This window comes from Accipiter gentilis, chromosome 2 (assembly GCF_929443795.1).
Source record: "Accipiter gentilis chromosome 2, bAccGen1.1, whole genome shotgun sequence".
Classification (NCBI taxonomy): Eukaryota; Metazoa; Chordata; class Aves; order Accipitriformes; family Accipitridae; genus Astur; species Astur gentilis.
The window spans coordinates 12,063,659-12,076,661 of record NC_064881.1 but is presented as its reverse complement, the minus strand read 5'-3'; the positions used below and the strand labels follow the sequence as shown (position 1 = coordinate 12,076,661).

General features: G+C 35.5%; 1 protein-coding gene across 1 annotated transcript in view; it reads right to left on the bottom strand.

The window, feature by feature from the left end:
* The window catches only part of RP1 (RP1 axonemal microtubule associated), a 186,985-nt gene that overhangs the window by 53,534 nt on the left and 120,448 nt on the right, over window positions 1-13,003 (bottom strand). The window contains exons 38-40 of the mRNA XM_049828448.1: window positions 11,151-11,361; window positions 2,925-3,076; window positions 112-190 (exon numbers count right to left, since the gene is read on the bottom strand). Coding sequence (XP_049684405.1) covers window positions 112-190; window positions 2,925-3,076; window positions 11,151-11,361 — 442 coding nt within the window. The remainder of the gene's footprint in view (window positions 1-111; window positions 191-2,924; window positions 3,077-11,150; window positions 11,362-13,003) is intronic.

The window sequence follows — 13,003 nt, the reverse complement described above, 5'->3', positions numbered from 1 at the left end:
AAAAATTGTGATTTTTAATCTTAAATTTAAGACATTTCAGAAGTTCTAGGATCTCCTAAATCTGATAATCCACATTACTATTAACACACGTTAACTGAAAAAAATGCTGACCTTTTTTTAGACTCTTAAATCCAACAAGAACTTTGTTCAACTTGCCAAGGTATACTGCTTTGATTTTGAAAACATCCACCTGCAATATGAAAATAATCAAAATAATATTTTAGTTAAACTAATATGTATCTGTTTTGAATATTTATCAGTTTAGCCTTGTGTGGCTGGTCATTGTTTTGTATCTCAGTGGAAGCAAATTTATCTTGTTTATGCCATTCTGTTGTCTTTGAGTTCATAATTAAACTTTACATGCTACAACTGATATTTCCTGATCCAGTTAATATTATGAATTTCAAAATGCTGCTGTATTTAATAGGAAGTAATTTTGGAAACATCAGATACACGCACTAGCACTAAAGTGCTCATTTCTAGTACTGTCATGTACTGAAATAACCAAATCAGATCAATTACTACTTGTGTTGAAAGTTACTTTGATCCAGAACCTAACTCCCAATGAAACTCATGAACAATAGTTGTCTAATAATTCTGAAAATCTGGAGGAATTTCATTTTCACTAAAATTCACAGTTAATTTAGTAGGAATTAGGCAGGTAAATGGGAATGAAATGAATAGTGTCTGGGAAGGTTTCAATCACTATGCTATTGGGATAAGGATTTTTCACTGAAGCTGTCTCTATAATAGGTCAAATTTTCCACATACAACAGACTTGCATGATGAATAAACTTCAAGAAATCTTCCCTTGTTTCCCTACTGTAAATCTTTGTAATATATTCACCTTCTTGCATATTCAAGTTTGCACAGTCATCTTCCTTCATAATTGGTGGGAAAGCTCACATAAGTATGCACACTGACACTGGGGACACACATTGCTTAAAGGGTGTATTTGTTGGCTTTTTTGAACTGGGCCTGAAGAAACAAGGTTTGGAACATACTGTTCATGAATGGATTTATCTACTCTTTTGGGAAACCAGCTGTAGAATAAAATCTCCATGATTAAGACTGTTTTATTTATTGTGAATTTGTAAGCTATCCTGTTGTAGACAGAAGTAGTTGTCTTGGAAAGGCTGGGATGAAAGAGCAATTTGAAGACAAATTTGTGGACCAATTTGAAGGTTTGAAACCAAACATTAAAAATGTTGTATTGTTCCCATAGTTGCTGCCAAGTAAAATGACATACAAAAATTCATGCTACCTGTGAGAACCATACCGATCATGGGAATCATCTAGAAAAAAAGAGCAAAGACTAAAAACAGAGAATTAGGCATTTGAGGGCAAGTTGGAGTAAAGAAAACTGAGAGACTGAATACCTAAACAGTTGTTACTCAAAATCTTTTCCATAAGAAAAAGATTAGGGTTCTATAGCCCAGGGTATAGAAAGGCAGACGAAGGATTTAGCCTCTTGAGCAGGTCCATTCAAAAACTGCCACAGAATCTGGATTATACAGAAAAAATTCTTGTGAATTTGCAGATGAGTTATATTTCCATTGGAGTGAGTATTCACAGAAGTCAATTGTATTGTTCACATATTTTTTTCTACAAGTTTTATTCTTAAAGAAAATTTAACATACAAACTTACAAAATAAAGAATAAAAAGAAAAGCTCAGGACAGTTCAGTTTTTTGAAAGAAACAGGAATCAGCCCCTCTTTCAGTCTGTACTGATACCTTATCCATTGTAGCAAGCAGTCTTGCTGTTCAGATTTCTCTAAGGTATTATCTTTAAGATAGATTGTAAATAACTATTATCTATATCACCCAAAAGATTAATCTATAAAATTTCCTATATTACTCCTTAAAGCCAGGTAAGCCCTACTATCCTGTCATTATTATTTTCAGATTTATTTTGTGAAGTCTGAGATAGCAGTTTGATCAGTTCTTGACAAATATGACATTGGGCACACATATTCTCTTCCACAATGGAGAGAGAAAATACAGGAATACAGAGGACGTAATGACTAACAAAGGTTTAGTTTGGTGTTCATACAGAAACCATTGTGCCTTCTAGAATCTTTAGAAGTGAAAAGAAAAGCAGATAAAATAAACAGAGGCACGTTTAAGGAATAAATGAAGCATATTGCAAGCAGAGATCTCTAGATTTCTACATCAGAGAACAAACTAATCTGGGTTGGCTGGCAATAATGAAATACTCTCTTCTGCCCTCCCCAAAAGTGGATTCCTATGTACTTCACAATGATTTTATGATTCCCTTAAAACAAAAATTAAAAGATCTTCCAAACCTAAACTCAGGGCAAACTGTGGGGTCTAGTAAAGTATCAGCTAGACATTTTCTTTTGATCTGAAATTTGTTTTAGTTACTTTGCTCTTATGCCAATAACTACTTCAGGTATTACCCTTCTAGGAAAAGCCCTTTAAGCCTCAAAAAGCAGTAAGTGGATGGAAGAATTGGAAATATGAAAAAATAAAACTCTGCTTGGAACACTGACATTAGTGTTCGGAAAAGTTAACAAGAAAAGGTCATGGTCTAATGCAGGTAAAAAGGCAAGATATCCTACAGAAATGTTATCAGTTCTATCAATCTGGCATATTTTAACAAAGCACTGATACCTCCCTGGCCTTAAAAGTCTGCAATATTAAAATAGAACTTTTAGCCTATATTTAGTCCAGCTCATACTTTGTCAACTTAACTGTTTCACTGTTGCACAATGCTGGTGATGCTTAAAAGCAATGTTACCTATGGAGACAATCACCTCTTCATGGCATGAGAAAATTATGTCTATATGGAATATAAAACATAAGTATTTTTGATACTCTGTCCATGAAAAGCTTTATGTAACCATAAGTTCTGACAAAAAGACACTCACAGATTCAGTTACATTTTTCCTCATTGTTTTACCTGCCCTCTAGCAAAAGTGATCAGGCTGTTTCTCGAGTTAAGCCATCGTTTCCCAGAGTCACTCCTTTGTCCTTGTATACAAAGATAAGCCTCACCAGTGGCATCCGCTTTCTTCAAGTCTCCCGTGTGCAAATGGATTGCATATTCCACAACTTCAGAAAAAATACACATACAAAACCAAAAAGTCAGCAGGAGAACTTATTCCTTGTCTTCTTGTCCAACACCTGCATTATGTACCAATCCCTGGTATAAACCATCGCAAATGTCATCCAAATCCCATACCGTGCCACAGAACAAGGAGTATAGTTCTCTTCAGTCCTGGTGACATACATAACCAAGACACATTCCTGCCGCATAACTCCCTGTTCGGCAATCTGCAGAATACAGATTTGTTCTGCTCTGACACCAATCCCAGAAAATCAGCACTAGTGGCTGCTGCTTGGGGCACAGGATCTCTCTCTCTTGTGTACTGCCCGCTTCCCCCTAAGGTAGGAAATTCCTTTCTAAGAAATACTTCATGTTTATGTGCTATTTGGAAAGTCTGAGTTCTGCTTTCTAAGACTATTTACTCATAGTTCTTTGTTTCTTCCTTTCCCCTCTGCCTATTTTTTTCTTCTTGAAATGAAATGGGAGTCTATACTTATGAAGTGGCTTAGAAAAACTCTGGGACCTGATTGCCTTAGCTTTAAACTCACGCAGTTATCTCCCAATGAATGAACACATCAAGACTATCAAGCTTTCCCACTAGTCAGACAGTAATACTATTACAATGTTCTTGAGTTAAAGCATGTTCATGTGAAACAGAAATAATGAATTAAAAATTCATTCAACATCAACTTTAATACATAAATAGAAAAACCTCCTCACAGTTTGTATTAGTCTCCAAAGAACCTGCCATGTACTATATAATAACCCACAAATACAGATCAGCTAAGTGAAATTTGAGTTTCAGGGAAAGCATTCCTGATTTTCTCAGCTGTGGTCATAGTATAGAGATTAGAAGAGACACCTATGCCTGCTCTGTGAAGCTTCTGCTTCCTTGCCTCTTTCTGACACAATACACAAGGGAGTGATGCAGACGAGACCAGATTGCATTAATTCCAAACAAACTTCATGGAAAACTCATATGTTCATTTTTTAAAATTACCTATTTTAGCCCCTGAGTTTATCATGGAAACAAAGAACAAGGAAACACTTAAACAGAAGCAGGTCACAATCTCAATAATCATGGTTTTAGAGTATCACTTTAACAAGAAGGAGCCCAGAAAAAAATAGGAAGGCATTTTGGGGGGTTGGGGTTTTTTTCTTGCTAGTGTTATAAGTCTGCTCTTACTCAGACTGCAATAATAAATCTGTACTCATTTGTATAATGCTGGTGCTGTCACTTTAGGAATCTCGTGTTGGTGGCTGTATTAGGAATATGAACCTTAGGTAGTCACCAGGGAAAGGCAGGTGCAGTAGAAAACTCCTATGATGCGTTCCCATATATTCTAGGGATAGACACTAAAAGTTAGAAGTCTAAACTTAGATGGTGTCTGCTTCCAACCCCAAACATCATTACTTCAGCCTAAGAAAAAAAGCTATAATCTTGCAGAAACACAGGTTTGTAAAACACAACTTTCTAATTTTTTTCTGAAGGAGGAAAACATTTTTATCCACTGTAAAGCGCAAAAAGACTGATTTTTTTTTTTTTTAAGGACTGAGCACCCTTAAAATCCAACATTTTACCAGTACTGAGCTATCTTTGACTACTCCAAACTATTCAGCCCCAACTCCCACAGCTTTCATCACTGGTACAGTAAAGCAGACATCGACAACATCTAGACTATGTGACAGTTACATGCTGGAGAAAGTCTTCTAGCCTCGCTATGCTGCTTGTCCCTACCTGGGACCTGGCTGGCTGTACAACGCCTGCCTTCCCAGGAAACACATGTGTGCAAAGAAGGGAAATGGAGCTTCAGACAGACATGAAACCGAGGAGAAACTAAGAAGCACTTTCTGTCTCACAATTGACAATACAAGCCAGAGAGCACTGAAATACACATTATTCAAGTCTGAAATACGTATTTCAGTCTAAAATACATCACAGGATACACAAATATCTAAGTACATATCCTGGAAACATCTGATATTTTCAGTATGGTTTGCTTCTTGAATCAAATTTATTCCAAGATAGAAACAGCCCAATTTAACCAAACCATACATCCTTTAAAAAGATATAATTAAGAGAAATTTCTGGTATGTTTGAGAATGATTGTTAGAACCCAGAAGCTAAGGCTGTCATTTGTTTTCATGCGTAGGTGATAGGAAAACAGGGAGGGAAAAAAAAAGTGTTCTGAGGATATTTATTTTTAAGCTTTTCTTACAGCTCTTTTCACAAGTTGGTGCTATTCATATTGAGTGTTATAATCAAAAGGCCTGATTTCAAATACTGTGACATATAGCTATTTCTTTACATGTCTAAAATAAAAAGGTCACATAACGGGAACAAGGGTTCTAAAGGGTAGGCTTGCATACTGATTGAAAAATTAGTATCTAAAAGGATTCATTAAATAATAAGGGCTGTATCAGTCCACTAATAAAGGTGTGCTCATTGCAATAAACTTCTGAAATATCTTTGTTTCTCTTCATCTTTTACTACATGGGGATGACATCTGAGAAACTCTGTTTTCTGAAAAGTAACTTTATTTCACTGCAGCACTATTTACTTTACTTCAGGGACCTCCTCTGGGATTTTTTACTTTTTTTTAATCATTTAAATCAAGAGTTGGGAAAGTGCTTGTAATTGATGACATCACTCATGTTTGGTGATAAGAGGTAAACTGAGAGATTTCCTAGACTGGGGCCCTAATGTATGTCAACCTTTTCTTTGAGGCAGTTAAATATGCACTGCCAGGTGAAAGACAACATAGATGCATGAAAGTTAGCATAGCTACACAGACTTGCCCTTGCTGGAGATCCAGATAGTTGAAAGTATATGAGCTATCTAGGTGAGTCTTTGGCATTTAGCCAATTGCATTTTTGCTTTTAGAGGAGTTAGGTTATGAAGGTAGGATTCTGTGTTAATCATGTAGAGGATTGCCTTGCTTATATACCTTGGTCCTTGCAGATTCATTGCAAGTCAAAAGGCTACTTGTGTGAATAAGATTGGAAGAGTTTGGTCCACTGATTCGATCACTCATGTAGGGCGGATTAGAAATCACAGTGCTCACAATCATCTTTACTGCTGTGGTCCAGAATCATTAATATACTTATTCACAAGCTTAGCTTTAATCACACGAGTAGTATTCAAATGAGATATACACTGAAAATTAGAAACATATCTAATGTTTTTGCTGAGTCAGTATTTTCAGTGGAATCTGCTGAATCTATTGATGCATAATTTAAGGCTCTATGTAGTCACAGCAAATATTTCCATTAATTTTCAAAGGTTTTAGATCAGAGAAAGGACTTCCACTATATAAGTGAAGTAAAAATATACAAAGGAACCCCTACAAAGGAAGGCATAACACAAAAGAGGTGCTGGGAAATGGAGTAAAAGTTTAAGGGTGAGTTCGGGACCATTCTGACTCTCAGTTGAACAACCTACCCCAACAACAAAAATCTACTAAAATAAGATGTTCTGTTCAACCTTGCCATTCTTTGTCTCTTCCCAATCCTATTTATAAAAGCTCTGTTTCAGATGTAAGCCAACATGGTGTGAAACTGAAAGCAATCACCTAATGCTCATTAAAAAGGGGAAAAACATGAATTAAAGATAGGACAGAAGGTGTTGCTTTGAATTTGCCTTTGTGGTTGTTGAATTTACTATGTACTATGTATTCAAATATAATTTATTGTGATAATTCAGTAACATTTGCCCAAAGAACTCTCAATAGCCTTTCAAGGGTGAACAGTTTAAATGATACAATCACATCCTTTCTGAATGTCAGAGATATAGTTAAACCTTTTACACCATTGTGATTTTAGCTTTGTAAAGAAATCAGGCAGTGCAGGTAATTTTTCCAATAGGGGGGGAAACAGTAAGAAAATCTGTGGGGGAAGAAATGAACTATGAAATGAACTCCTCTTCTGTTGGAGCTCCCAAGACCTCTTCTGTTTCTGCTCTCCTCTGTAGCTTGTCGGGTTCACCATGGAAAGATAAGACAGTACAGGTGGTGTGCAAATGGGGCAGGGTAGGGTGCTGTATATAGCTGACAGGGACTTTTTCATAGGCTTCTGCAGAAGTTCTACTCTACAAAATAGTAAAATAAATAGAAAAAGGCAATATGGGAAATGAGTATTCCAGAGGTTATTGTCATATTTCCCCATTAAAGCAGGGGGTTTTTTAAATGAAAGTTAGGCAACTAAGAATCAAAGGCAAGTAGAGTAGGGAGGGATATTTTTTAAATGTTAGTTTGGTTCTATGGCAAAAAAAAAAAAAAGGCGGAAAAATAAATTTGATGCCTAACCCTGCTAATTTATCACATAAGAAGCCTCAAAAAATTAAAATCATCCTTTCTGTGAAATTAAAGGTTCGGGACAAGATCCTCAGTTGATATAGCCACACAGCTAATAACCCTCAAGACAGTGGAGCAAATCAGTTTATGCCAGTTGAATATCTGATCTTATTAATCTAGTCAAAAGTACAGAGTTCATCTAACCTGTGCAACAGAGTGTAGTAGAGAGATGCCTGAGTGAACAGGAATTTGAATCAGTAAAAGTAAGCAGCGGCATGATTCACTTCAGCTCTACACCTGAGCCAGCCTGGTTTGTGTGAGTTTGATACCATGCTTGAGCTAATAAGCCTAGTATGTCAAAAGACTACATTAGCTGAAGCATCTCTAAACTACTTTCAGTTGGAAAACAACATGAGACTTACCATTAACTTTAATGAAAAAGGAATTATTTGATAAATATGAGATTCTGGACTGCATTGTATCTGGCAAAGTTAAGTATCATGTAGTGAACAGCTACTACTCCATGCTCAAACACGTCATGGTACACTACTACATAATACTAATCTATTATGATTAACAAAGCAGTGGAAATGTTATACTTTATCTATTAACTACAAAAACATAAAGTTGGGTGATTTTTAATAAAGATCAATATGTTTGATAATACAGATGTTTCTCACTACAAATATTAAACACTTAAATTCTTCATGTTCTTACGTCAACAGACTCAACTGGGGGAGGGAGGAGGAGCAAGTTGTCAGTAGACTCCAGAAAAAAAAACACTTTATCTGTTGCAGGAGCCTAATGTCCAGAAGAAGAGGCCAGTTCACAAATGGTATTAAAAGTCCTTTAGTAAAGAAAAGGTAACATTGATCTTCAATAGTTACTTCAACAGCTACATAATGCAAAGGTTTTACTGTAGCTTCTTACAGCTCCTATTGCTATATAACTCTTGGTGTGTGCCTTCAACTGCAGTCACAAATAATGACATTCTAAAAATCATCAAGAAATTATCTAGAAATCGTCAAGAAATGTGGAATCTAACAGCAAGAATTTCTAAAAAAGTTAATTGTTATTGTGTGCAATGACTTTGTCCCAGTGTGTTAATATGCATATCAATGTCCTGCACAGAATTATCACAGAATTAGCTCAGAATTCATAAAAAAAATTAATCAATGTCCTTTAACACAAAGTCCAAAAAGATGCATGATAAATAATTTTACCCATGACACAGATAGACTAAAATAATGTGCTCACAAACACTGAGATGGACAGACTAAAGAAAAGAAATAAAAAAAACAATTTGCTTCTGTGATACTAGCTAATATCCAGAATACAAATTCAGTTCTGAGATAATCCCACAGAACCTAATGAAATTATGCAACAGAATCATTTGACCTTGCTTTTTTAATATAATTGTATCTGGGAAGTTACCTACAGTCTGGGCTTGGGCACTCACTTTTAAGAAGAAATATTTCTACAGATATTAAAAAAAAGCAATTTCAGAGGTTCCCGTTTAAATTTTGCTTATTTTTTGTTCATTTATTTGTTTTTAATTATTAATAATAGATTCAATGATAGCTGATAACTGTGATGGGATTTACTGGGCTTGAAAAATCATCCTCATGCCCCACCAGATGAGGTGGGCTATGAAGCAGACATGGACAGAGGATACATCAATGCTCAGAAAAAGATGAAAAAACATGGAACAAATGTGTTTGTAGATGCAGGAAAAAATTGGGACTGGCCACCGCTTTTAACAAAGGAATTGCAATTTTCCTGAAGATTACAATTTCGCATATATATGTATTTTTGCCTTGCTAAATCTCATGGAATTACTTAGTTTAGAACAGAAGTAATTATATTAGTATTGTCTTCATTACAACCAGGCAATTGACATTCCTGGTAAAGGTTACTGTTTATTTGGATGCTTAGTTTTTAGCATTTACTTTGCTTACTATGAAGTTATATGCCTGTTGTTTTCATTGTGTGGGGATAGCAATGATCAATATCTTTCAAAATTGTTCTTTTGTCTTTATTTGAGTTTATTCTATCAAGATGTTCATTAAAGACATCTCCATAAATGGATGTCGCTTTCAAAGCAATAATGAAAGCAAACACATAAAAATGAAAATTTTTCTTTGTCTCTAGTAATCAAACTGTAATTCAAGGAAGAAGCTGACAGAAATTTTAGACTGAATTAGTATTGGGGCTACGAATGCTAAAACTGATATTAACACTTCCAGTTGTAGATCACTGGAATCCACAAAATTACTTGTGAGAAACTTCCTAGGTTAGTAGTTACTAGCCATCTGTGGAATAATTTTTAAGGGAGTGTATACACACATCTTTTTCCTGGAAAATTTCCAAGAAAAACAACTTAATTTTCTAATATACCTCAAAACTGTATTGCTTTACAGGTCTGGATAGTGCTGTCTGACAGTATTGCCATTTGGTTCTTAGCATAATAGAGGCTTTGAGGGATGTATTCTAGAAAATTTTTTTGTTTGAATTTCTGGACTTTTTATATGTAAACATTTAGCAATTTGAATTCTGATAATAATTACTGATACTTAAAATTTTCCCCATTTTTTCATAAATAAATTGGGGAAATAGAGCTTTTTAACAAACTCTAGATTTACTGTATTCATGATTGTACATCCTGAATATATTACATCCAACATCCAATGTAATTTTGAATCAGATGGATCAAAACACTAAACCCAAGATTTTTTCAGTAAGTGAATACAAGGCTACTAATTGTTTAAAGTTATACAAACCCATACAAAACCAGAGATTTAAAAGGTCTTCAGTGTTTTATTTGTTCGAGTTTCAAGTTTAAATGGGATGAAATATTTAGGAAAATCTCCTTAGAGAATAGTGTGCAAAAGTTCACATGGAATATTTTATTCCTTTTTCTGGGCTGCTTCCATTTTTTTATATTAGTTTCTGTTTAAGCAGAATATTCTTTGTACCATAGCCTCTAGCAATAAACCTCTTAACCGTCACTAAAATCTTCAATATATGATCTTTACTATCCCCATCCATCCTCTTTATTCTAATGAGCTGGATAGATGGGGAGCCTGTTCTTAAATAGCTAGTGATCAAGTTATCAGTATGCAATTGGTTGTTCCTCTCCATATTCCTAGGGGGGTGGGAGAAATCACTTTATTATCTCTCTGGCATCATACAATTCCATGTGTTACTAACAGCAGAGAAACATGCAACTTATATATTTTCTGTGGAATATTACTTGCTGTACTATAAATTTCTCATCAACATCAATAAAACACTAGTGCAATTGAAATTCTCTTTGCTGGCTGATTGTAAGACATTTTAAAAATTCTATCTCTGTTTTCTAAGGGGTCTTCACAATTCTTTCATTCTTAAAAGTTTACTACGTTTCTATGTTACATAAATTTCTTTGTGAATAAGAAGATTTAGGTTATATCACACAGTAGATTATATTTTGTACACACCTTCAGTTAACATAGCATTAATTTGAAGAGAAAATAAATAATCAAGAGCTAAAACTGTAAGATAACTAACATGAAAGAAACCAAATTCTATGTTTGGTGTCAGCAGTTACATCATCTTTCATAATCCTGATACCAATGATTTCTGTTTTCTCAGCTTTATTTTGTGATAAATGCATGTGCAAAACCATCATATTCCTTAATGTGAAATTCTTGTGGAAATCCTCACACAATATTTCAGGACCAAGAGAGATACACTGCTATTCCAGTGACAGATGCTGACCCCAGTGACAAAAAAAGACTTGGCTTACCAGGCAAAGGCTCCTGATCTGCATAGAGAGCTGGCAGTTCCACACATTTGTCTTCATTAGGGTTGAACCAGCAGTCAAAAGCTAAATACATCTTTTCCTTTGTGCCTGTGTGCTTCATATGCAGTAAATCCAAGTGCCATGGCTGTTTTAGCTCGCTATGTGGGCCAGTTACTTGGACTTTGTATATTGAGCCAATATCTGCCAGTTCATCCTATGTTAGGAAAAAGAAAAGATTAATGGATCTCATTCTAATTGTGCCAGATCAAATGTAGTTGACAACTGTATGCAACAGTTGAACAAACTTCAGTAGTTAAAGAATTGGGGCAGATGTATAACTGCTATGATTTTTCCCCTTTCTAATGTGAACGTGGAGATGGAATGCTTGATGTTTGATATCAGGAAATGAGTGATGGCAGTCACTGCTGAAATTTGTACACAGAACAAGGCACAGTGTTCACATATATTGCGCTGATTCAGTAGATTATTTGCAGGCACAGAAACTTTAGTCAATTTTAAAAATTTTGAACACTATTAGAAATGTTTCTTCCAACTTGTAATATAACAACAGTGCAATTAACCATAAATTTGAAGAATTAATCTGATTTTGAGGAAAGATCCAAGAGATCCTCCATCTTTACCCTACATCATGTTTTCATATAGAAGCTGTCCATAAAATTCTCCCTCTTCTTGCATTCATGCTTGAGAAAAAATCTTCTAGTTCTACAGGGAATAGTACCACATCTCTGTGACATACCATTGCTTAAGTGAAAGTAGAGGAGACCTTAGATAACTATTGTTCTTTAACCAATAGATAATTATTGGTTTTAAAACAATAATTTTTCCCTGTAAGGGAAAGAAGGGAGAAACCAGAAGTTATCTGTTCCTCTTCCTATTCTCTACTTCTCATATTCTTTCCCTTGCTCTTTCATTTCAAATACTCCCCAGCTAGTAGAAGTGCATGTGACCTGACTTCAGCCTTTCCTCTGACAGGGCACTTCCAATTCCATACTATTGCTTTATATCTACCAGAGGTTCTTGGAAATCACTTAGGAAAACCTTCTGGATACTCCTCATTTTGGGTGATGTTTATGGCCTAAGCTACTCTGCTTAGTTCCTCTTCTTCCATTAAAGAAAAGAGGAACATCAAAAAACAGCCAATTATTTCTTTAGCTCAATCATTAAGTTCAATTTACCTGACTAGTAGGAAGAAGAACCAGGAAACAGTTTTTTCATTCACAACTCCAAGGCTGCTTTCTGATGAATTCCCAAACAAAAACTAACATATTTTCACTCACTCTTTTGGGTTTTTTTCAGGGCTCTTTTCACCCCTTCTTTTTTTTTCCTGATTTTCTCTTGCTACCTGCTTCCGCAGTTCCAGCAGTCAATTCTGAAGAAACATCTTTCAGGACATGGCTTCATGGACATATTTCTCTGATGCAAAGCTGGCTTGTGAAGTTCCCACTTCCCTGTCTGCCCCCTTGCTCCCATTCCCTCAGTCCTGCCTTATATTTGTTTCTGCAGCTGCAGGATGAACTGATCAAGGTTAAAACTAAGGCTGAGGAACCAATCAAGGTTCAAAATCATTTTTCTCACAGGCATCAACCATTTCCTCAAAACCCACAAAGGATAACAGAAGGATGGAAGAAGCAGTACAAGAACAGGAAAAGTAGTAGTCAGACTTCCCTTGAATATTGTCCTAGCTTCCAGCACTTTGTGGCTCAGGGATTTCCTGAGCCTGTAGAAGTGTCTGCAGTGTTTGCCTTTGGGTCAGTTCCAAGTTCTACTGAAGTGGTCTTTCATGGAGAGCAAAACCAGAAAAGTGTAACAGCCACGCAGCGTTGGCACTGGAAAGG